This window comes from Penicillium mononematosum (assembly GCF_028829835.1).
Source record: "Penicillium mononematosum strain IBT 11891 chromosome Unknown utg000005l:1.0-9366267.0:1.0-9372171.0, whole genome shotgun sequence".
Taxonomy (NCBI): Eukaryota; Fungi; Ascomycota; class Eurotiomycetes; order Eurotiales; family Aspergillaceae; genus Penicillium; species Penicillium mononematosum.
This window is the reverse complement of record NW_026643275.1, coordinates 5,238,971-5,261,900: the sequence shown is the minus strand read 5'-3', so window position 1 is coordinate 5,261,900 and position 22,930 is coordinate 5,238,971. Positions and strand designations below refer to the sequence as shown.

Genomic DNA, 22,930 nt, shown 5'->3' with positions numbered 1-22,930 from the left:
TTAATTGTAGAATAAAGCTAGAAGCGCGATGCAGGCAAACAATCAAGCGGATCCTAGGTCGCATAGGCAAGTCGTCATTATCGTCAAATTAAGAGCCGCGGCATAGATGTAGGCTATCTTCAACACAAAATGTTCGATGTATGAATACAAAGAAAAAGGGAAGAAAATCAGATTCTGAACAGCAATGCGCCGATGGTGTAGGGTTCCAGGAGGTTTCCCCTCGAGGTGGCTGGAAGCGCCCATCTTTAAAGCTCAAGCTGAGAATCTATTTTGGGGCCATCTAGTGCTCCCTAATGAGGACTAGTGCCGTGGCCTGAGGGCGGGGTTCCTGCCTGGCTATCACGTGTACGCTAACCTCAATATGGCTAAAGCGTCTTGGCACATCCCAGGTGTTATCGATAAGCTCGTCGTCTTGGCATTCTTGGCCTCTTCGACCTCATCCGTCAAAAGAAACCGGACTCACCCGGACCATCGCAAGTGTCAATTTGAACGGCAATAATCACAGATTTGCCGCCTCCGCAAGCCAAGTAATATTGACTTCTTGCTCTTATTGTTGCGTGCGCGACGTCGTGCGTACAATGTGGCTCGGGTCTCTGCTACCCACTCTCTTATCCTAGCGCGACCTTATCCGTCATGGCGCCCTCGAGTTGGCGCTCAAGGTCCACTCGCCCTGTGCGGTCCAGCCGCACCAAGGTGCAGACATACCACGAGGAAAGCTCCTCTCAAGATGAATCACGAGGGTTGTCTGGCTCAAGACGTGCCTCGTTATCTCTCAGGTCGCGCAGTACAACTCGAATGCCAAAGTCCTATCGTGAAGATTCGACAGATGCTAGCTTTGATGGAGCCGTGGAAAACGAAGAGTTCGATGCATTGGTAGATGCGCTGATCGACGCACCAAGCCTGGATGCACCAAACCCGGATGCCGAATCTGTGACTACCCGCCCTTCCAAACCCAAACCTGCTCGGCGCGCTGCAACCACCCCGAAGCCAAAGCAGACCAAACGATCGAAACCCAATCAAATTGGGAGAGCCCTGCAAAAACGTGTCAAGACACATGTGGATGACCCGATCTTTCTGGGTTCCGGTGTCATTCCTCCTGGCAAACTCTCCCCTACCAAATCCTTCTTGACATTTTCTTGCGCGCATCACATCCATTACTCGACAAAAGCCGTTCGACCCGCAATGACTCTGTCAAATGGCTTGTCAATGTCGCTCTGCTGTGTCGAAGCTTTCATGAGCCTGCGCTGGCCGCACTCTATCACTGTCCCCCTCTTCTTCCTGCCTACAAGAGCCATGTGCTCCTTTCTCTGCTGGCACGCCCACAAGAGTCTCTCTCGATGAACTACTCTAGCAAGGTCAAGCAACTCCATGTTGAGGTTGAACCAGTGCTCATTTATAAAAGTGGGCCCTACGGATACTTCGACCTTGCCCAGCTGATTGAAAAGACTCCTCGTTTACACACGGTACGACTATATCACAAAGATGATTACACGGTGGGAATACCTCCATGGCACATTATCCAATCAAAGTGGACTTATCCAGACGCTCTCTTTTCCGCAATCGAGAACCGCGGCATTACCCTCCGTAGCTGGGACTGGAACAGCCGCTTCTTAGAAACCGATGAGCTTGTCGAAATGATGGTGAGGATGCACTCCCAGCGCGCCTTTCAGGGCATGAAGGAGCTGAAGTTGCTCCATTTCGATAATTCCGATGAAGAAACTTCCGCTGCCAAAGAGGCTGGTCTCCTCGAAGCCCTTGATATGCTCCCAGAGCTTCAGCGACTGGAGTTTATTGAAAGCTCATTGGTCAGTGGGGAAATTCTGATCAATCTACCAAATACCCTCCGTTCCTCACTCTGAACAACTGTGATCGATTGTGGTCATCAGATCTCACAGCCTATCTGTCCTTACATGGCACCAATCTCCGAGAGCTCAGTCTAAGCCACAATCGCCATCTCAACATGTCTTACATCCAAACTTTGGCTCATTGCTGTGAGAATCTCGAAGTTTTCAAAATGGACCTTTCTATGCATGATGCGTCCAGTTATCACGATGTCGAGCCACACTTCGAAGATCTACTTGTCCAAACCGAAGTTCCCACATGGCCAGTAAAGCTCCGAGAAATCGAGCTCACACAGTTACGCAAATGGGACGACGCGACTGCGGAGGTCTTTTTCACTTCGCTGGTGAATGCGGCACCTAAACTTCATGATCTACGTCGATTGACCATCAGTGCAATCCTAAAAATTGGCTGGCGTGACCGTGCCAATTTTCGTGAGCGGTGGATCGGCCTCCTCGAAAAGGTATTCCTACGACGAAGCATGCCACCAGACCCGAACCTCCGCTCCCTTCAGAGACGCTCCCTCAAACCCACCACATTCCTCACAAGGAATAGCCCCGATGAACTTGGTGCTGGATCATCAACACGGCCATCCACGGCTGATAGTGGCCCATCGACTTCCTCCAAACGACAAAGCACTCGGCTTGCACGTCAAAGAATCCACGAAACTGACGATGCTGCTAGTGATTCTTCGTTAATGGGGACTCCACAGCCTGAAGCCGGGAAGGTACAGGAATGTGCGATATTGTGAACATTCGGATCGACAACCAGCGACCGACTGAGTTCCAACTGACCGAAGATGATTTCCTAGATGATGAACTCAGTGGCGACGAGGACTGGGCGGGCGAATGAACTTCTAGCCAACCCTGGGACGCTCGGGGCAATAAGCTATGGCGAAATCCCAACAGCAGTACCTTTTTGTATCTATAACCATGTCGTCTCTCGGGCTCTATGATGTGCTTGGACGGATGGGTTCTTGTTCTTTTTATGCCGATATGTTTCTATGATCCGGTGCTGGGGGATAAACAGGAGCTACTATTCGATATTTTTCTACAATTAATACTTAGCGATTTATGATAATAACGGTTGCGCAATACATCCCATTATGAACATACAACCTTGCGTAGCAGTTATGGTGTCCACTGGTTGACTCGGTCTGTGCACGGCGATCAAAGGCCAAGCCCCACAAGATCGTCTTATCAGCGAGTCTCGTTGAACCTCACATCTGTTTATTCCACGCCTTTGTTCCGTGTATATTTACATTTTATCAGTTCGTATCCAGATTTTGGATGTCTTCTACTCTTCCTTTCGATATCCTGACATCGGCTGGATCCTGTTAGGTCTGAGATGGCGCCTGAGGCCCCTGCGGACACCGCAGGCCCATCCTCCCCGCCACCACAACTCCCAGAAGGGTGGTAAGTCAACACCGAGAACCAAAGGACATACTCGCTGTATTCTAATAATAACATTGAACAGGCTCCCCCAGTGGGAAGGTGTCGGACGGAAATGGTATTACGTACAACGCACGACCGGGAAGTCGCAATGGGAGATCCCAACCGAACCGGTCGTCCTGACCCCGTCAACAACACCGACGCCAATGGGAGCGGGGCCATCGCAAGAGCCAAGATCACATCCGACAAGCAACAGTACTCGAGAGCTGGAGTCCGTGGACACAACGGCAGGCGGGACGTACTCTGCGGCGGACAGTGCGAGAATTTCCGTAGGGAATCGCGCTCATTATGTCTGCGTAAGCATTGCAAGAATGGCACTGATGGTAGGATAGAGCTCCCTTGACTCCCATATATACGGGCAGTCGGACAATCCAACTTATGGGTCTTCCGGGGTACCGGGTTGGTATTCGAGTCAAACCGGTCAACACTTGCTCGACGGATATCAGCAGCAGCTCGCTGCAAACGCAACCGGATATGGGCAGGTATGTTTAAATGCTCGAGTCCGACAGATATTTATCCATCGTGATGCTTATCCGTATCCAGAATTCGGTGCAACGCGGCCCTGTTGGACAAATGAATGGTGTTCAGCAAGCATTTTATGCGAGCCAGACACATCCGGGGTATCAAATGACAGGTCCACACCACATGGGCCAAAATATCTCCTCATCGGCGTGGGGTAATAATCCAGGTACCTATCAGGGACACCAAAGCGGTTACAACATGACGCAACATGCACAATCCTTCCAAGGGTTTTCTGCTGATCCTGCTGGATTGCATAACCACCAGCAGCCAGCATCGTGGACAATAACTAGCAACTCACAGGGCCAAATGGCAAGGTCACTGGAAGGAGCTTCCGATTCTCAGCCACCGTGGCAATTGGAATCACAAGGCCATTTGAATGCCTCTGGTGAGGCTGCCCCGGTGAACCTACACCCATCAACCATGCCTAAGCCCTTCTTTGGGTCTTATTCGTCCAACCAGCATGCGGAACCGTCTTCGGAAGAATTCTCTCGCCGTTTCTCGAATCCTTCTCTTGTCCGGGAAGGGCAACACTACCAAACTTCCGCGGAGAGTTTCCCCAACCATTCATCCCACTCCATGATTGAGCAAGGTAGATTCGGACAAAGCCAGCCGGACCCACGTTCCCATTCGCAACATACTCCCACAGACCCTTCTTTGCAGGGATTTTCACCGCTGCAGCATGTACAGAGTCAGTATCAACAGCAGCACATGATACGAAAACAGTCAGGACCGCACCAGGCAAATTTTGCCCAAGGGCATCAGCAATATCACAACCCAATGGCGCAGGTCAATGTCAACCAATACATTTCGCAGCATCAATTTGGTCCTAGCGGTGGTTCGACGGGTTTTTCCGAAATAGGACACGTTCACCAAGCGCCTTACCACCAATCGAGTCATTATCCCGAGCATCTCGAACATTCACCGGGGGAGACAGGAAAAAATTCAGGGTCGCGTTTTGTTAGTGGGCCATGGACCTCGGTTTCACCTTCTGCTGGACAGTTGTAGGCACCAACGTGCTGTTTATGTCCATCGTTGTGGTGAATGGGAACACAGGGTATGATTTCTTATCTGAGCGGCTTTATGGACATGTTTATCTTCTGCGTTGTTTGTGTTTCAGTATAGATTCCCGGGTCGATATAGTTCGTTACTTCAATTGAGTTTTGTGCCAAACTATATTCGGTCTATCTACCACAAATCCCTGCGCCAGAACGCATTACAGCTCCAAGCAGTACACAAAATCGGGTGTTATGGATATTCTTGGATTCGGGTGTAGAGCGACACACAAAAGTTCAGAACATCATATCATCCACCCACTGCGACATCGACACAAAGGCAGTAGTGATAAGACGACTAGGTAGCAAATATGGAGAGTGAAGAACGATTGAATCCTCTATGAACAATCAGGAGCTGGCTAATATAGCAAGATGGAGCCTGACCAACTAGGCATCCGCCGGTCACAACAAGTAACTAGCATGAGCTTCGAGACGTGAATCTGATTGTAATGTTCCAGTGAATTTCACAATGCCCTTCGTGCTCACGTGGACTGAATCTCACAGACAACCTGGTCAGATATTTTCAATGTTCTGCCCATTTCCCCTCCCATATCTCGTTCTTTCGATAACATCCCCATTATTCCCACGTCCCCCAATCATCCCCTTTCAACTCTACAACCATTTTCAAGACAATGGCTTCGACCTGGGATCATGAGAGAGACAAGCAGGTAAGCATGCTCATTTTGTAAACATACCAGCGACAACACCGGGGATACAAGTTCTCGCACTTTTCTTACCCAAGCTGGCCCTCTGTTGCTTGTACTGGCAGGGTCTTGGTATCAATGACTGATGATTTGGTAGTTGCTTGTGGCCATACTGGCCGTCCATTCTCCGCTGGACTTTGCCGCTATTGCTAAAGCGATGGGACAAGGTGAGTACATACTTGAGAGCTATCTGTCGAGGCTGTCACGTCTACGATTCCTACCTTTTGCACTCCTCATGAACTCCTTCACCCTAAACTGTCAATACACTATCATTAAATGAACCCAACTAACAAAATATAGGCGACAGCACTGCTGCTGTGAGACAGCACGTCCACGCTCTGAAGGCCCGCCAAGAGGGAACCACCAAGCAATCTCCTACCAAGGACAAGACCGACAAGCCCACGGCCCGTGCCCGGAAGGTTACCAAGCCCACCACTAAGCGCAAGAACGCCTCGGCCACCAACCCTGAGAAAGATTCCGTTGTCGAGGGTCAGAATGGCGATGAGGAGGAACCCTGCCCCAGTCCCACTAAGCAGCGTAAGCTCTAGGGGCCGTTTCTTCGACCTGGTATTGGTTGGGAGATGATGATGGTGATTCTGACATTCATGGGGTGGTTTCTGCGGCATAACGAGAGAAGAAATCGTTTGGCCTTTAATCTACGTCTTGGGTTCCTTGTTCTCCACGCGGTATTCTTGAATTGAAATACAGCAGATCGATCGTGAACTTCCCTTTCCCAGAAGAACGTAGATTCCCTTCATCGCACTAGTTCCCTTGGCCATTCTTAATGTAGAGTGGGCTAAGTATCTACATAAAATCTAGCGATTACGATGTGTGTTGCCCAGGTGGTGCACCCCCAACTGCCGAAGGGGATCTGGACATGCTTTGCAGACGCCACTCCCTCACATAGCAACAGTAGAAATCAAACGTTCATATAACACGTTAATATTGCCGGATAATTTGACGCACCTATTGATAATACTGGAAGCTCTTTTATAAGTACATAGACTCCCCATGTGTTCCATTGTTCATACCTAGCCCTGGGTTATTTGCCTGGTCAAACAGCGTGTTATTGCATCTGCTCTCAACATCCAATGCGTCACTTCAGTCTTGTTTCTATGGAAGCATCTTTCTGGAAGCTACACGGCTGAATGGCTTTGTGATCCTGTATCACATCAGGAAATCTTACTAGCATAGCAATACAGCCTCACCCACCGTCTAGGTGTTGTTCCATGCTTCCAATATCGTTGGACGAACTAGTCTATGGTCTTCTCGGTTAATATTGTTATTATCGTTCCTCTCGTCGTCGTAGTTCTCGTAGTCTTGGTCTTGGTCGTTGTTGGTCGTTGTTGGTCGTGGTTGGTCGTGGTTGGTCGCCGTTCTTATGGTCTTGGTTATGGTCTTAGTTGTGGTTGTCGTTGGTTGTCGTTGGTCGTCGTGCTCGTCGCGCTTGTCGCGCTTGCCGGTCTTGTCGTTGCTGTCGTTGCTGTCGTTGCTGTCGTTGCTGGTCGTTGCTGGTCGTTGCTGGCCGTTGCTGGTCGTTGCTGGCCGTTGCTGGCGTTGCTGGCGTTGCTGGCCGTTGCTGGTCGTTGCTGGCCGTTGCTAGTCGTTGCTGTCGTTCGTTGCTGGTCGTTGCTGTCGTTCGTTGCTGGTCGTTGCTGTCGTTCGTTGCTGGTCGTTGCTGGTCGTTGCTAGTCGTTGCTAGTCGTTCTTGTGGTCTTGGTCGTTGGTCGGTCGTTGGTCGGTCGTTAGTCGGTCGTTGTGGTTGTTGTGGTCGATTTAATATCTAGATACCCTTAGTAAAGTAAAGTACGATAAAGCAAACATTTGAAGATAACAGGGGAAAGCAACTTGTTTGTGCCCCATGTAGCGACCGTCAAGCGCTCATATCTCGTCCCTTCCCTCTTCAACCTCTCACTTGACCGTTTCTTCCCTTCCTACTCTTGACCAAACCATCTCTCCACTTCTATACCACATCGACTTTCAAGTATCGAACGAACAAGGTGCGTTTATGCTAGTTTTGGTGAATGCTTCTCTTGGAGAAGTATATACTTCTACGCGCGTTTTCACGTCACTTCTGTACCAATCGCTGACATCGTTTGCCCCAGCCCGCACGATGAAGAACATCACCTGGAACGAGAAGGCTGATGCCAAGGTACGTCTATACTTCCCTCTGTGTAATCGTTACCCAATTCGCCTTTCGTTTGTTCCCCGTCTTGGATAACCTTGGTGGTTGTGCTAGGCTTGACGGGAAAGTGACGGCCTTGAGCCGGACATACCAGGTCTACGATGGTTGTATCTTACCGCTAATGGCTTTGATATCCCATTTGTTCCCAAGATTGGCCCAGACTCACTGTCTTCGATTTGTCCCAATAACTAACCCTCATTTACTTAGTTGCTGGCTGGCATACTTGCCGTCAACCCCAACCCCATTGATTTCAATGCTCTCGCAGCCTACATGGGCGATGGTAAGTACTAACCCCGCTTGCCCCTGAACTACGGAGTATAACACCAATCTTTTATGTTGCGAGCTATTTGTGCGCAGTACTCACTACAAATACATTACGGTGTCCCTTTCCACTCATCCGGTATCTTCTTTGTTGGTGGTGTACGCTGAACCATGTGCCTCCCTTGCACTATGCATGCCCATACCCCACCAATTTCTACCCATTCACTGTCTGTCGTGCACAATTTGCCCAGAACATCCGGTCTCGATTCCTCCTACCCTCATCTCCGCCTATCTCAGGCTTGTGTATGCACCATGCTAAACCAATTCTATAGGAGTCACCGTCTCTGCCCTCCGCCACCGTATCAGTCGTCTCCGGGCTAGGGCCGCCGAGCTGAATGACGAAGGTGCCTCATCTACCCCTGCTTCGCCCGCGGCCAAGCGCAAGCGCAGTACTCCCAAGAAGTCTGCAAAGGGCGCTGCTGCTAAGTCCAAGGAAGCTGGTACCGAGTCTGGTGGAGAAGGCCCGGTTCCTAAGGACGAGGGCGCCGACGCTGAGGATGCGAAGGACAAGAAGCTCAAGATGAAGCACGAGGACACTGAGGAGTAAGTTCCTGTCAACCGTGAAGATGCCAGATACAATTCAGAGAGCTAATTCTGTTTGACCCAGTGATTCCTTCCTTGACTCCAGCTTGTCCAAGGAGGAAGATACCTCTGACCTCTAAGCGCCATCGCCGCGCTCTTGATTTCCCCACGGTGGAGCCATAGTGCGTTGGCATGGTGAGGTGTCAATTCTCTGATGGTTTTCGGATGATCTGGGGAAGTTTTCGAAATTTTACGGGATTTTACAACTGGGAGGGATACATACTGGGACACATAGGGGAACCATTTACAAAGGGTTATTATCAGATGGACATACAACGGATAGCATGAGCTCGACTAGTCGGGTCTCCTCGCTCACAATACATACTAGTTCCCGATCCCATCAGTCTTCTTTCTACTTTGCATTCTACTTTGCACGGCAAGAACAGAACAAAGCTCGACAAGAGGTGTCGACTGTTATTTCAGCTATGTAGCTTCGGTGCAATCCAGACAAATGGGCACCAGCATTTTTTTGGATTTTGAATTTTTCTCATCACCTCACAGTGGAAACAAAGGCAATTCCTCATGGTCAATTTTTTTTTCCTTTTCCTCCTTTTCTCTGGATGACCGGGTCACATATCAATCGTTGGGGAACAACAAATTTGATTCACCCAACAACAAACAAGGCCATCCCACAAAAACGCAAATTTGAATATCAATCATGGGGGGCTCAAGACCCCCAAGCTTCAGGCGACAGACATGAGTCGCCTTCGCGAATGACCGTCGAGCTACTGGGGAACCAGGTCCGACTCAGTGTCATAGTCATTGTACTCGGTCCATTCAGGGTCAGTCTTTCCGTTCTCGGTATCAGCTAGCTCTTCATCGATCTGCTCGTGAAGGAGGGGGTCGATGGCGCCAGAGTCAGTCCTTCCGTTCTCAGCATCAGCTGGCTGCTCATTGAACTGCCCGCGAAGACGGGGGTCGATGAGGTCAAGGTCAATTTCGGTCTTGATAGCAGACTCGGGAAGAAGTTCGTTGAGTTGGGCAGCCGGACCTTCCTCATCCTTAACGCGGACTTCATCTTGATCGGTGGGGGCATCCTGTGCAACGCGCTTGCGCTTGCGCGAAGGGCCGGCAGAAGTAGGAGTCTCATTGGCCTTCTTGCGGGGAGCACGCTTCTTCGGGGTGACGGGGCTAGAGGGACCAGACACGGGAGCAATGCCGGCGCGAACGATCTCCTTGATTCTGTTGATACGTTCTCTGAGGGCACGGGGTGTCGGTCTGTTTTCCTCATCGCCAGCTGAGAGGATGTTAGAATGTCCATTTTTGGGATATACAAATTGGTCACTCATGCGGGACTGATAACTTACGCCAAGCCGCTGCGACCTTGTTCATATCGAGAGCGAGGTCATGGGTCTCGAGGATCTTGGCCAGGAGCTGTATCAAATGATGGTCGTCAGTCACAATTGTCATTGTGTATTTTGTGCGGCCCATGAACAGCGATTCATCGAGGTTTCGGCCGACTTGGAATGATACACAAATTCTTCACGCAAAAGTGAATACATGATGGCGACCTTCCTTGAGACAGTTGAGATGATCAAATCAAAACTGAATCTGAAAGGCACTTGGGTATGTGATGCAAGAAAGTGAACCTCCTCTCAGGTGTGTTCGGCCAGGCATAGTACGAAATAGAAGGCCAATTGAAAAGGAAAAGTGAGAACAAAGTAAGGTATAAACTCACAGTTTGGTCAGCGAAGGAATCCCACTTGACTTTACCCATTTTGACAGAGTAAACGGTGTAAACTGCGTATGGTAGATGATATGATAGGATGAATGTAAACTTTGTATGATTCTGTATGCGGAACAATAACAGTGTCAAGTGATGCGAGTGACGAGGAAGAAAGAGGAAAACAAAAGTTTAAAGCAAGCAATTTAAAGGATTCAGATGATTAGGATTAGTCGTCGATTCTCGGCGCTTAGTCGTATACAAACGACTCAAACGACATATAGTTCACCTACGACATTCCAATTTACTCGTGAGGTTTGCCTTCCAATGTTGGAAAGCCCTAAATTACTCCCCGGTCTTCCCAACTGCTGCTTCTAAACTCACGCCCACCACTGCAGCATGTTCCCCGCAGATCTATACCTCCCCTCTCTCGTTCTGACTTCTGCAGCTATAGCTTCAGAAGGTTATTTAACTATTACAATGGCATTGGATAGCTCTGCAGCCGGTGTGAGCAACATCCGCTACGGCAGCAAAGTTCAGACACCTCTGTGAGTGGAACAATCTCCTGGGGGGGCTGGTATATCTCACAGAACTGGTCAAGGTTCGCCGACAGAAAGAAGAGAGAAGAAAGATGGATAGAAAATGTAGGTGTTTCACAATGGAAGCATATCCCGAATGAACCCGGAGATGTTCTTTCAATGTAGATGGCGTTTTACCTAGCTCGTTTTTAGAGCATGATACGCTATTTTCTATGTATGTATGGATCATATTTTATGTTTGCTCTAATTAACCATGCACCTAGGATAGATTTGCGGAGGTAGGTACGGTACTGATAAGGTGTATGATTAGAAAATTAATATCATTTAGATTTGCTGTACGGCACATTGACTCATTTCTCATCAAAATAGACAAACAATGTGGCGTTTGTCCCATTTGGGGCATCGATTGGGGGAAGGGCAAGTATGAAGGTGGGTAAAGCAGCAAACGATTTCATCCGCAGTTCCTCATTTGGGCCGTCACACATCACTCTGATCTGTAAGCGGCATTCACATGCAGGTTCATCATATTTCAATCATTCCTCTGAGCAGTTCTGGATCTGTTCATTTTGCAACACGCCTCCTTTTGATTCGAGTTGGGGCCAGTGGTAAGTCATCTTGCTCAGATAAGTGTGGCGACGCAAGAAGGCCGGTGCTGACTTTATTCTCTTCATGCTTAGATCTTCCTGAATCACGAGCGTGACTCTCCGATTCGTTCTCCACTGACCCGTGGATACGGTTGGATTCATGTGGCTTTCGTGTACTCAGATGACTGAGTTGCACATCTTCATGAGCTGGGGAGCCGGACCAAGGATGAGTGCCAGACGCGACTAGTCCATTGGAGGAAGAGGCCAGCTGCTGATGCAACCGTTTAGAGATGCTTTTGGTACGGCTCGTTGTTGGAGATCGGCGACGGTACCCAGGCTGCGATACATGGTTGGGCGATCTTGATCGGGGGCGGGCCTGAGCCATGCGAGTGGACCTGACACTCTTACTGGTGTCTGGGCTTGGGTCTGTGGCGCTTGGAAACCAACTGCGCTGCAACCAGTAGCCAACACCGGGGCTTTTTTCAAGTTCAGACAACTCCAGGGTGCTCGAATCCCTCTGGTGCTTGCTTGGTGGCAGCGGGGGTTGTTCGCTGTCGCGTGAATCCTGCTGAGAGGGGGATCCACGAGCAATATTTTGATGACTAGGCTCAAGTTCCGAATCCTCAACCCCGAGCTCGCTAGCATCCAATCGATGGTCGATTTCTAGAGACTTTTGACGCCAACCTGCAGCCCGCCGTTTCACAGACAACCATGAATACTCACGACCGGTCTGCTCGCGAAACTGCGACGCGAGATTCACCCAGAAGCCTTTCGCTGGCAGCTCACCATCTGGCACAGAGGGCAATTTTTGTTCATAGAGTCTCTTCAGAACGCCCTCTTGCGCAAGGGTAAGCTTCTTGCCACGGCCTGTGCTGGGACGGTGATCGATTACTATATCGCTGATTTTGGTCCCACGGGCTGATGCAAGATCCATTGCGGGAATCCCTGGAGGCGATGCCGGGTTGTGGGTCTTAGGTCTGACTGACGATCATCTGGTCTTGTTGGGCATGGGGACGCCACGCTGCCACCGGGTTGAATCACTGGGCTTGAATGTGGATGGATATCACAGGGCTGGACCCACAGATCAAGGAGATTAAGAATGCCAGTGGCTAAACTAAAGGAGCGTAAATGACACTGGAAGTGGGTCGGAAAGGTCGGAGGCGCGTCGCGTCGCGTTTATCCCGCGTTTTGGGCACTGACACGTGATTGTCACAAATCGATTAATGTGGGTTACGGGATTCGGTCTTTTTGCGCGTATACATGCATACTATTGCTTCATTCAGTTAGATATTTGGTCATGTCTACTAGCATCCTTGGTCTTAGGATTCGGGCACAATACACTTCTACGTGAATCAGTGAGTCAATATCGCCAGTGAGAATCAGGGTAAATAAACAATAGATACAGAGATTATTTGACAATCTAACCAGCGTTTCAAAACACCTGGTAGGATTAACTTATCTAGAGTTACCCTGTACATCACAAATTAGGCACAGCAGCTGCACAAGGGCAACCGTGCATGAAGACAGAGCACGTGAACCGCGTGGTCACAACCCTAAATCAACGACATCAGGACCATCCTTTACGATGTCTCCGGCAGACCTGCTGTCGGAAGTCCATCAAGTTACTATCTATAGGTATAAGTCGCTGGCTATTACGCAAGACCAGTGACAGAAGGATTAGCAATCGCATAACCGCACCAGCAGGTGGCTTAGTACTGTCATCAGCTCCATCTGGGATAATCTCGGGCATATTTCCTATTACGACGAGTGATGCCTGGCTCATTCTAGATGTTGACTGACGAGGCAATTGGCTTTAGGTTTGGAGACGAGGATAACTCAATGATTTTAAATAGAGCACATCCCAAGTCAACACATGATGCAGCAGAGTCCGCCGATAACTCGAGCATTTCTACACAAAATGTGACAGCGCCGTTGATTAGCTGGAGATCAGGTGAACAAACTCGACAGCCATGATCTAGGATTTTCTTCAACTTAATACTCAAATTCGATATGAGGGGTATATAGATATGTATCAACGTTTCGAACATCAACGTGTCACCCAATAAACATTCCCTGAAACACCTCCGCCAACGCCAAACACGAGCGAATTACTATGTAATCAGCATTCATCAAATCGGAGATCACGTCCAGCAAGATCACCTAATGACAGAGCTGAATCCATTGCGCAATAATATCCTCCATGTCATGCGCAATACCCCACTGAGAAGATAAGCACCGGAAAAGCTTTTGCATAGAGTTGAGCTCATAAAGCAGGTTCCTGACAGAACCACCAATAGGAAGCGGAAGCGAGGAAGCCCCATTTCCGTCCTCGACGAAGCGCTTTGTCTCTGAGCCAGATCGAGGCCGGATATCCTCGTTTCCCAGGTTGAGATCCGAATGGGACAGCAAAGCATCTTGCCAAACGGTGTTACGAGGCAAATTCACAGTAGCGACTCCTGCAAGTGAAAAGACAACGAATATTGTTGCCGCTGCAAATAGTGAGCTGGGCATGTGGACGGCGTGCGCGCGACCACGTGGTAATTGCTCTACGATGTCTTGAATGGCGACTGCGTGGAGGACGGCCCGCCGCGCGTCTTCTGAATTGGCCCATTTGACTAGATCGAAGCCAGGGCGGACAGTTCCGCATCCACCAGAGACGTGCTGGATAATGTTGTAGCGCGAGCAGACGTGGCGGGAGAGGGCGGTAGAGTTGATCGTTGTATCTCAGGCAGACTGTGTGCCAACGCAGTAGAATCTCGAGTCTCTCTGCTGCAGTAAAGTGGATGCTCATGGATATTGTCTCATGAACTTGAGCTAGGGCTCGCCGGACGTCTGATTGGCTAGGAACTCCCACGGCTAATTCGTTGTCATCAAATTCGGAGGTTAGAGACTGGAGCCCTTCCAGCACCACACGCAGTGAGAAGGCGGAGAACCTGTACTCTAGAGTGCGGAAATTCCCAACCGGTGGGAAGAGGGAGCGGAAAATCGTTCTGAATGAGGATTGATCCGGCTTTTGTGAGTGCATATGAGCCAACCATTCATTGGCAGTGCTGGCATCAAAGGCTTCCTCGCTACTTGGGAGGCTAAGTGGGTTTGCCACATGGCGAGAAGAGGCACCATCACTCGACGTTTGAGCCACAAGCCCGTCCAGGACGTAGTAGGCTAACAGAGAGCGTTGCTGGATCTCCCGCGCAGACCAGATTCGCCACTGGTGTTCCTTTTCTGCAGCGGGAGCATCGACCGAGGGGAGGTTGTCCAGTGAGTATGGCTCGCTATCATACATGCCGCAGTGCCTTGCCCATAAGAAGCCAAGCGGGTGGAATACCTGACTAGTGGTTCGAATTGCCCGGTTCTTCGATAGCGCCCCATAGATCTGGCCCAGCAGGGCTGTGATCATCAGCTGAACTCCCTTGCATGCATCATATGGGCCATTATGTGTGATCATAGACTGCCATGAAGTCGAAAGTGCGGTATGCGCTAGGCGCCACAGGGCTTCGCCCTTTGCAACCGAGTCCTTGGGGCCTAGGTACAAAGAGCCGATAGCAATGGCATTAAGAAGGAGAGCATGCGTGCATTCGCGGAAAACAAAGGTTGCACGATGCAAGATTGGGAATGTGGGGATGAAGCGGACGAAGAACATATGAAGACATTCGTCGAGGAATACTGAGGTGATGGATGTAGCTTTGACGGCGGCGGTAACACTGGATGACTACGAAAATAGAACGTCAGATTCGATCGATCTCGGTTCAATCTGTGTCTTGACCGAGGTTTTTAACAACCCACTTGTCTGACAAAATGCAATACTCGACTCACCGAGCTCGTTACCATCTCTGTGACATCTTGCACTGCCTGGTGACCTCCACCGGACGGTATTTCCCCGACAGTAGACCTATGGTCATCGAATAGATTCGGAGACCCAAAGCTCATACCATTCATATCCTGCACAACAGGTGGAAACGGCAAGGTACCAAGCGGCATCTGCCATTGGTCTGTCGTATCCGAGGACATCAAGCTTTGGAACAAGTCTTCCGAATCAGGCCAGACCAACTCAAAGTCCAACTCCGAGGCAACATTATGCATACTTGCATGATCTCCGGGATGAGACTCGTCCCATGAGTGACTTGTTGCTGAAGTTGACGCCGGATCCCCAGTGGAAGCACTTGTCGTATCCCAAGAAGGGAGAGAATTCAAAGAGGTAGGATGTGGCGGTAAGTGAACCTCCGAAGAGCCATTCTTTGCATTTATAGCACGAGCATGCAGCTTTTCATGGCGAGTAAGAGCATCCTGTCGGGCAAAGGGCCTTCGACACTCTTTACAGACATATGGTTTAGATCCCGTATCTAAGTCTTCTGGTCAGCTGGGTGGGTATTTCCTTTTGAAACTTGTTCAGAGTCAAAAAGAAAGGACTGGAGGATCTGAAAATCAGAACATACGGCAACGCTCATGTCTCTATTGGGACCCGTTAGTTTATCTCGTATCACTTGGCGGTCCCTCCTTCGTGGGGAAGTTGGATTTGAAGCCTTGGGAGTCTACTCACCCTCAAGTGTTCGGCCTTGGAGAATGCTTTCTGGCATACTCGACAAACCAGTTTCTTGCCTCCGGACACCGCAGGCGGTGCCGTCATTATCCCCATTGACGCCATTTTGTGGATGAGGAGAAAGAACAGCAGAGGAAAGTAGATTGTGGGGAGGGAATTGTGGGGTGTGGGACTGCTTATGCGATCACGGAAATATATTTTGCCAGCCTCAGAGTGCTTGGGACATCTTGAAGACAGCCTTGGAATGTACATACAGAAACCAGGTTCGAATGTATATTTACTCTACGTGAACAAAAGAGAAAATGCCGTACGATCAGCCAAAATTGAAGAGGGTTTGTTCGAATTCAAGTCAACCATCCAACCTTTGAAGCGTTCAAGCGTTCAAGCGGACATAAGGCGTCGTGGCAATACAGCCAAGGAAGTGTGATTGCTATGGTCTTCTTCCCGACTTCTCTCCACAACAGTGCTCAGGCCGAGCCTCATATAATGCGTCGCAAGTTCGCGCGGCTTGCAGGCAGCATCGAAATGCCGTCCGATCCAGAATTTCCCAGGATGAACGGTGTATTCAGCGAAAATAAATAGCTTGATCCCAGGGAAATTGCGCCAAGACGCCAAAGTAGAGAGCCTTTCGGTACTTGGCTCGGGATGGAAGCCGTACTGTATAGGAAAAAGCTTCATCGGCTAGCCGTGGCCAAGTGCCATGGCGATGCCTTTTACATCACTCCATGACATCGATTTATTTAGCGGCATGCTGACTCGCTGGTACCGATGCTTTCTAATCAGAAACCGTGGAGTGCCTCCGCATTTCTCTCCATGGTGACCCCATTTTCTGTCCATTTCCTCCCCGAAGGACCCGCAACGGAGCCGAGAACCCCGGAGAATACCAACCCCAGGAGCAGGGGAGATCCGACTGGGCGAACGCTGTGTGCTTAGTGCCTTAGCTATCCACATTATGCACACTCACCCTGGCATTTTTTACCAGTCCCTCGCTGATTTCGCGTCCCCAGCGGAGCTGCAGAAGCCCCCAGATCTGTGGTCATTGTTGTTTGCCCCTGTGCCCTCAATTGGTTCACCCTGAGATATTATTTTCAGTTTCCAGTTTCCTGTAGTCCTCTCATTCAATACTCCCCACGCTCCCTCCGGCTATTTCAACCACGGTCAACAATACCACGTTGGATCATACATAGAGGGTAATTTCGAGCCTTTGAGTGCCTGTCTGATTCCACTGGTCTCACCGGGAACGCAAGCAATATGGCATCCTTCGAGTTGCAAGCGAACTCGTCTCGGCGAGACGAGGGCGAGGAGGTTCCAGGCACGAAAGCCGACATCGACCTCGTTGAGAGTGCAGGACATGGACGGGCAGCCACGTACGCCGAGTCAATGACTGCTCGTCTGCCAAAAGCACACCGAGACTATTTGATGGAGCGACACGGGACTTTGGAACTTGATCCTGTTCCCGGAATGAGTCCAGCTGACCCTTACAACTGGCCTGAGTGGAAGGTAAGTCAATATTCTTTTTGCTACAAATCAAAAGGAAAAGCCCCTCGGACAGAAGACTGATGTATCGACGCGCAGAAAATGATTAACCTCATCCTTGTGGCATTCCACGCTTGCATGGGCACATTTACCGCGGCCGGCATCATCCCTGCCTATTCGGACATCTCCAAAGAACTCGGCGTCGGAATGCAAGATGCTAGTTACTTGACCTCTTTGCAAATTGCAATCCTTGGAGGTGCGCCTCTGTTCTGGAAGCCGCTATCCAACCGGTATGGCCGCCGGCCTATCTTCCTTGTTTCTCTGATCTGCAGTCTCGCATGTAATATCGGCTGTGCCAAAAGCACCACATATGCCTCTCTGGCTGCTTGTCGGGCCCTGGTGGCGTTCTTCATTTCGCCTGCCTCTGCTATCGGTAGTGCGGTCGTCATGGAGACAACCTTCAAGAAAGACCGCGCCCGTTACATGGGCGTTTGGACATTGCTCATCACCCTGGGTGTCCCAGTTGGGCCTTTCATCTTCGGCTTCGTCACCTACCGAGTTGGTCATCACTGGATCTACTGGATCCTCGCAATGGTAAGCTCTCATCCCCATTGTAGTTAATAACCCTGTCCATGGGCTGATGAATCCAAAGATCAACGGCGGCCAATTCATCTTGTATCTGTTCTTCGGCCCTGAAACCCTTTATCTGGGCAGCGGCATCGACAGCAAGGAGTCAGCGAGGAAAATCGAGTACATGTCACTACGACGGATCGACCCCACGCCATTCTCATGGTTCGAGTTCGTCCGCCCACTGACAATGGCTCGACACCCATCAATCCTCCTCCCAGCATGCGCATATGCAATGGTCTTCCTCTTCGGCAACATTCTCGCAACCGTCGAGATTCCCCAACTCCTAGAAAAGAAGTTCGAGCTCAACGCCGAACAGCTAGGGATGCAGTTCCTAGGTGCGATCATAGGCTCCGTAATCGGCGAACAAATGGGCGGCGTGTTATCAGACTTCTGGATGAACCGGCGTAGTCGACGTATCTGCGGCAAGGCTGAGCCAGAATTCCGCCTGTGGCTTAGCTACTTCGGTTTCGCGCTCACCATCATCGGAATGATCGTCTTCCTGGTTTGCACGCAGGAATCGCCCAGCGGGCACTGGAATGTCACGCCCATTATCGGCACCGCTATTGGTGCTGTCGGGAACCAGCTTGTCACCACGGTCATGATCACCTATGCCATCGATTGCTTCCCGCAGGAAGCTGGTAACATCGGTGTCTTTATCACCTTTGTCCGACAGATCTGGGGTTTCCTTGGTCCCTTCTGGTATGTTTTCTTCGCGCCCGCCCCCTCATTTTGTTTTGCAGCGTCGTCGCTAACCTCATTTTAGGTTCGCTCCTATGTTCGAGACTGTCGGTATTGCTCCCAGCGCGGGTATTGGGTCCGCGCTGGTTGTCGTCGTCAGTGTTATTCCCACCATCTTCCTGCACTGGCGGGGTAAGGTTTGGCGTAGCGAGGAGTAAAGGGACTGGAGGGGAGATCGACTTCGGTTCGGTATTTCGTGTTCAGACGTTTCGGGGTTATTGTTTCGATTTTGACGTTTAGACCATCGGTGGATATGATAGAGTGATCGGGTTCGGGTTCGTATGAGATTCGGCATCGGCATCGGCATCTCCATCGGCCTGGACCACGGGCGAGGTTCGTGATTGTATATAGATTGACACACAAATTGCATGATTCTCCAAAGGGCTTTGGCAATCTGCGAGGGGAAAATCTGCTGTCAGTATAGGATAGAAGCATAAAAAAAGAGTAGTTGAATTCTGCTCATATCACCATCTGTAGAATGTGCAAAGAGGCATCAACTTTTGAGACCGCCAAGAACAACAACATTGATGCATAGAAAAGAAGAAAACAAGTAAGGGAATGAATTTTCAATCAACAATACAAATCCAGCAAAAGGGCTTCTCAAAAGAAAAGAGCCGGAAATTGTCTTTTAAGAACGGGGACAACTCGGGACACCGACCCGGTTCAATCCCGTAGCGCTGAAATCGAACCATCGCGGGTCAATGAAGCCATGTCATGCAATTGATGACTGCCGGGTGAACAGTTCGGCTTGCGCTTCTGGCTAAATCTTTCTAGTCGGGCACTATAAACGAAATGCAGAAGTGGGAGGTTATTCCTATACAGTTATGCTATAGGCTCCGCGTTAGTAGGATAGTAACATTATAGCAGTAAAAGGAAAACTCTGCTAAGCCTGTAAACATTAAATACATGGTTTCGGCTTACCTATTGGCATATTTCTCCCGTTCTCTGAGCACTTTAGCCCTTGTCTACAACAAAGTTGTCCGAAATGCCAAGTAGGATCTACAGGGCGATGTGGCGGGAGAGATTTACTCCGTCCATGGAAGAGTTTATATCCGGCTGAGCTATGTGATTGGTCAAAGCTTCTCTATACGGCCGTTGACTCGCATTTTTGAAGCATCCCTTGCCTTGTGACTTGGGCCAGGAATTAAATATACCCAGTCCGGTGGCTTTGATAGTCATTAGTGGTTGTGGTAGTCGTGTCGTGTATCCAAGGAGAATTGGGAACATGTGCATGGATGTGCAAAAGATTACCTCGCATAGAGTTTACATTATTACAACATGCATAAGTATTTAGTAGCTGTCAGAGCAACTGAAAGTCTTATTGAATATATATAGATAGGGAGCTATTGCCCCGAAGGGCTACATTTATCATTTTACATACTGGATTCATGACTGGTGCTCGATCTTGTTGATGAGTGTTCCAACATAGGGCAGCAGCTCGACGGCGAACTCGTCGCCAGCCTTGAAAAATTCCTTTGGATTCTTAGCTGCACCAACGCCAGGCGGGGTGCCAGTCAAGATAATTGTACCGGCAGGCAGGGTGGTACCTTGAGAGAGGAAGCTAATCAGCTGGGGGACGGTGAAGATCAGGTCACTGCGATGAAATCCAATGTTAGCTGGTGTTATATTCCATATACCAGAAGCAATGCGAAGCAAATCTAACGTACGTTAAGGGGCAGTCCTGCATCACCCTGCCGTTCTTAAGACCACGGATTTGGAGCTTGCTGGCGTCCGGCAAAAGGGCAGCAGAAACGAGAACGGGGCCTATAGATATCAAGTCAGTGCCATTCTTCTGCATAGTTTACAGCCTCAATGGACATACCAATCGGGCATGCGCCGTCAAAGCCCTTTGAAAATGACCACTGGCTCTGGTTCATCTGAGAAGTGCGGCTGGAAACATCGTTCGCGGCTGTGTAGCCAAGGACATAGTCGAGGGCCTCGGACTCGGGCACATCCTTAGCATCACGGCCAATGACAATAACCATCTCAGATTCATAGTCGCCGGTGTTATCCTGCTGCGTAATCTTAGGCAGAACTGTTGGCGCAGGCCAAGGATCCGCCAGAGAGCTAGCCGGCTTCATGAACAATGTCGGGACATCGGGGATCGGGAGCGCCATCTCCTTAGCGTGGGAGGCATACTACAGTGCGCATTAGCAATTTATTTCCTTTGGATGTCCCTCTTCTCATTGAAAACACACGTTCAAGCCAATACAGCGAATAGTGCCAACTTCGCTTTGCGCCAAAGGGGACAGGATGCGCGCGATGGTCTCCGTCGCGTCAGTCACTTGGCCAGGGCTCAGAACTGAAGTGCCGGAGAACGGGCGCACTGCAACCTCCTTTCCCTGGTAAAGAGCCAATCCGACATCTAACTGGAGATCGACAGGCTCTCCGATTAGAACCTTGGCGGGGTTCGACCTGGGGACAAAGCGCACCAGGCCTATTTTTCGTCAGTCTGGGATCCGGGGTCAATTTGAGGGTCCTTACGCGAGAAGGTAGATGCGATTTTAGACATGACGGTATTAATTGGAGAATGAGAAAGAGGATACAAGTAGATTAAAGCAGAGCTCCATATATAATAAGGGCTATCGTGACCGATAGCGGAGTATGTCTGCCCCGACGCTGGATAAGCCGGAGGGGCAGCCTCCCACAATGTGGGGAAGTGGCGAGCGCGGCCGATTTCAACTTTGAGAATAAAAAGAATAGAATTCCCGCGATGGTGGGATTTTTCTAATTATACTCCGTTTCCCGTCATCATGTCTGCTCCTAAAGGTCCCTTCCGCCTGGTTAGTGTCAACACCGCACCCGAGCGCGCCAAGCGCCTCATCGGCCGCGTCGCCGAGGCTCTGAGCGACCGGTACACTATCATCCACGTCGACAACTGTGAGAGTAAGCATATTGAGCGTCATTGGGGGTGAATTCTGGTTGACAGATCTTGGACAGAAATTGACGAAGTTGAGGCCAAGGTCAAGCAACACAACCCCGAGGTTCTGGTAAGTCCGACTCCGGGATTTCCGAGCATGCTCGAGCGGGAATTCCGCATTAACATCGTGAATAGTTCAGCGCCTCTATGTGGTCTGCCGAGGAGGCTCAGCAGATCCATCAGATTGCCCGCTCTGTTCGACCCGACATCAAGCTTCACGCTATTCCCCAGGGCTTGCAGGTCGAGCGTGGTCCCGATGCTATTGTTGAACATCTGCTTGAGAAGGTTCCGGTGCTGCTGGACAGCTAGAAATTGTAAATATGAACATGTATATACCCATGCCTCAATGAACGTTCCTTGACTGGCCTTTCAAGATGTTGCACTCAGTTTGGTATGTCCACAATCATGTGCGTTTGGGGGCAAGGCTTCTTGTCATATCAGGCATATCTGCCGGTGTTTAAGCAACACAATATGTTATTGTAAGACACGGAGAGCATATCGCAATATGACCTCCAAGATAGAAGATAGAGACTTTCTCCACGGAAGTCGGAGTGGAATGTGTTGTTGAGTCTTGCTTCCCCCGTGTTCCTTTCTCAAGGTCAGGAAGTGAAGACCTGACTTGGACAGAGTCGACAGTTTAGCTGCATGTTCAGTATCGTATCGGTGTCACTGGATGGTTCTTAAGCAAGCAGAAGAACGAATCCATGAAAAATCATGAGATGGAAAAACTCAGGAGCTCTGGTCAAAGACGCTCCCAGCTTCCCTCGTGATGAGGTCTGAGTCCAGGTACTTACGGTAGACAGAGTGCAGTAGGACAGTTGTGTGAAAATTCAACCGTGAGTCAATTCAACCGTGAGTCCCGTACCGTGTGACCCCTCGGCTGGATTTTACCCTTCATCCTTCGTCTTCATGAAGACTTTGCGGGCATCGGCTCAAGCAAAGCGAAAGTACTAAACTCCGGGGAATTGGGCTACTTACAAATACCTTCCACCTAGAAGCGGACTCTGAGAGCTTGGACGCAGTTATGGTGCTCATACATTGCCAGTCATTGCACCAGCAATAAGACGGCAGCTTGATAGAGCAATCCTCATTCTATTCCAGAACAGTGACATCTCATACGGGGTCCGTATCACAGACCTGACACTGAACCTCCTTGGCCCTTGGCAAGGCAATGGCACAACCCGAGA

The 22,930-nt window shown here is 49.9% G+C and overlaps 11 protein-coding genes across 11 annotated transcripts; 6 read left to right on the top strand and 5 right to left on the bottom strand.

The window, feature by feature from the left end:
* Positions 1 to 795: 795 nt before the first annotated feature.
* On the top strand, positions 796 to 2,691 carry N7519_010161 (uncharacterized protein; the record flags this gene model as incomplete). The annotated part of the gene is made up of 4 exons (XM_057296934.1): positions 796 to 1,295; positions 1,352 to 1,805; positions 1,997 to 2,566; positions 2,611 to 2,691. The coding sequence occupies 4 exons, from the start codon at positions 796 to 798 to the stop codon at positions 2,689 to 2,691; spliced, it is 1,605 nt and encodes a 534-aa protein (XP_057144816.1).
* A 495-nt stretch (positions 2,692 to 3,186) lies between these two features.
* Positions 3,187 to 4,817, top strand: N7519_010160 (WW domain-containing protein; the record flags this gene model as incomplete). Its single annotated transcript, XM_057296933.1, has 4 exons — positions 3,187 to 3,254; positions 3,316 to 3,586; positions 3,623 to 3,772; positions 3,834 to 4,817. The coding sequence occupies 4 exons, from the start codon at positions 3,187 to 3,189 to the stop codon at positions 4,815 to 4,817; spliced, it is 1,473 nt and encodes a 490-aa protein (XP_057144815.1).
* A 679-nt stretch (positions 4,818 to 5,496) lies between these two features.
* N7519_010159 (uncharacterized protein) lies at positions 5,497 to 6,116 on the top strand (the record flags this gene model as incomplete). The annotated part of the gene is made up of 3 exons (XM_057296932.1): positions 5,497 to 5,532; positions 5,666 to 5,735; positions 5,869 to 6,116. The coding sequence occupies 3 exons, from the start codon at positions 5,497 to 5,499 to the stop codon at positions 6,114 to 6,116; spliced, it is 354 nt and encodes a 117-aa protein (XP_057144814.1).
* Positions 6,117 to 6,783: 667 nt separating this feature from the next.
* Positions 6,784 to 7,392, bottom strand: N7519_010158 (uncharacterized protein; the record flags this gene model as incomplete). Its single annotated transcript, XM_057296931.1, has 2 exons — positions 6,784 to 7,167; positions 7,360 to 7,392. 2 exons carry the CDS (start codon positions 7,390 to 7,392, stop codon positions 6,784 to 6,786), a joined length of 417 nt encoding a protein of 138 aa, XP_057144813.1.
* A 289-nt stretch (positions 7,393 to 7,681) lies between these two features.
* N7519_010157 (uncharacterized protein) lies at positions 7,682 to 8,736 on the top strand (the record flags this gene model as incomplete). The annotated part of the gene is made up of 4 exons (XM_057296930.1): positions 7,682 to 7,720; positions 7,961 to 8,033; positions 8,347 to 8,617; positions 8,682 to 8,736. 4 exons carry the CDS (start codon positions 7,682 to 7,684, stop codon positions 8,734 to 8,736), a joined length of 438 nt encoding a protein of 145 aa, XP_057144812.1.
* Positions 8,737 to 9,381: 645 nt separating this feature from the next.
* On the bottom strand, positions 9,382 to 10,373 carry N7519_010156 (uncharacterized protein; the record flags this gene model as incomplete). Its single annotated transcript, XM_057296929.1, has 3 exons — positions 9,382 to 9,893; positions 9,964 to 10,030; positions 10,335 to 10,373. The coding sequence occupies 3 exons, from the start codon at positions 10,371 to 10,373 to the stop codon at positions 9,382 to 9,384; spliced, it is 618 nt and encodes a 205-aa protein (XP_057144811.1).
* A 1,046-nt stretch (positions 10,374 to 11,419) lies between these two features.
* N7519_010155 (uncharacterized protein) lies at positions 11,420 to 12,376 on the bottom strand (the record flags this gene model as incomplete). Its single annotated transcript, XM_057296928.1, has 1 exon — positions 11,420 to 12,376. One exon carries the CDS (start codon positions 12,374 to 12,376, stop codon positions 11,420 to 11,422), a length of 957 nt encoding a protein of 318 aa, XP_057144810.1.
* Positions 12,377 to 13,602: 1,226 nt separating this feature from the next.
* On the bottom strand, positions 13,603 to 16,084 carry N7519_010154 (uncharacterized protein; the record flags this gene model as incomplete). The annotated part of the gene is made up of 5 exons (XM_057296927.1): positions 13,603 to 14,103; positions 14,177 to 15,151; positions 15,256 to 15,752; positions 15,876 to 15,891; positions 15,980 to 16,084. The coding sequence occupies 5 exons, from the start codon at positions 16,082 to 16,084 to the stop codon at positions 13,603 to 13,605; spliced, it is 2,094 nt and encodes a 697-aa protein (XP_057144809.1).
* A 1,146-nt stretch (positions 16,085 to 17,230) lies between these two features.
* Positions 17,231 to 18,981, top strand: N7519_010153 (uncharacterized protein; the record flags this gene model as incomplete). Its single annotated transcript, XM_057296926.1, has 4 exons — positions 17,231 to 17,479; positions 17,555 to 18,049; positions 18,108 to 18,784; positions 18,849 to 18,981. 4 exons carry the CDS (start codon positions 17,231 to 17,233, stop codon positions 18,979 to 18,981), a joined length of 1,554 nt encoding a protein of 517 aa, XP_057144808.1.
* A 1,228-nt stretch (positions 18,982 to 20,209) lies between these two features.
* N7519_010152 (fumarylacetoacetate hydrolase family protein) lies at positions 20,210 to 21,335 on the bottom strand (the record flags this gene model as incomplete). Its single annotated transcript, XM_057296925.1, has 5 exons — positions 20,210 to 20,417; positions 20,491 to 20,587; positions 20,646 to 20,961; positions 21,022 to 21,260; positions 21,308 to 21,335. The coding sequence occupies 5 exons, from the start codon at positions 21,333 to 21,335 to the stop codon at positions 20,210 to 20,212; spliced, it is 888 nt and encodes a 295-aa protein (XP_057144807.1).
* A 241-nt stretch (positions 21,336 to 21,576) lies between these two features.
* Positions 21,577 to 22,052, top strand: N7519_010151 (uncharacterized protein; the record flags this gene model as incomplete). Its single annotated transcript, XM_057296924.1, has 3 exons — positions 21,577 to 21,709; positions 21,764 to 21,813; positions 21,879 to 22,052. The coding sequence occupies 3 exons, from the start codon at positions 21,577 to 21,579 to the stop codon at positions 22,050 to 22,052; spliced, it is 357 nt and encodes a 118-aa protein (XP_057144806.1).
* Between the last annotated feature and the right edge of the window lie 878 nt (positions 22,053 to 22,930).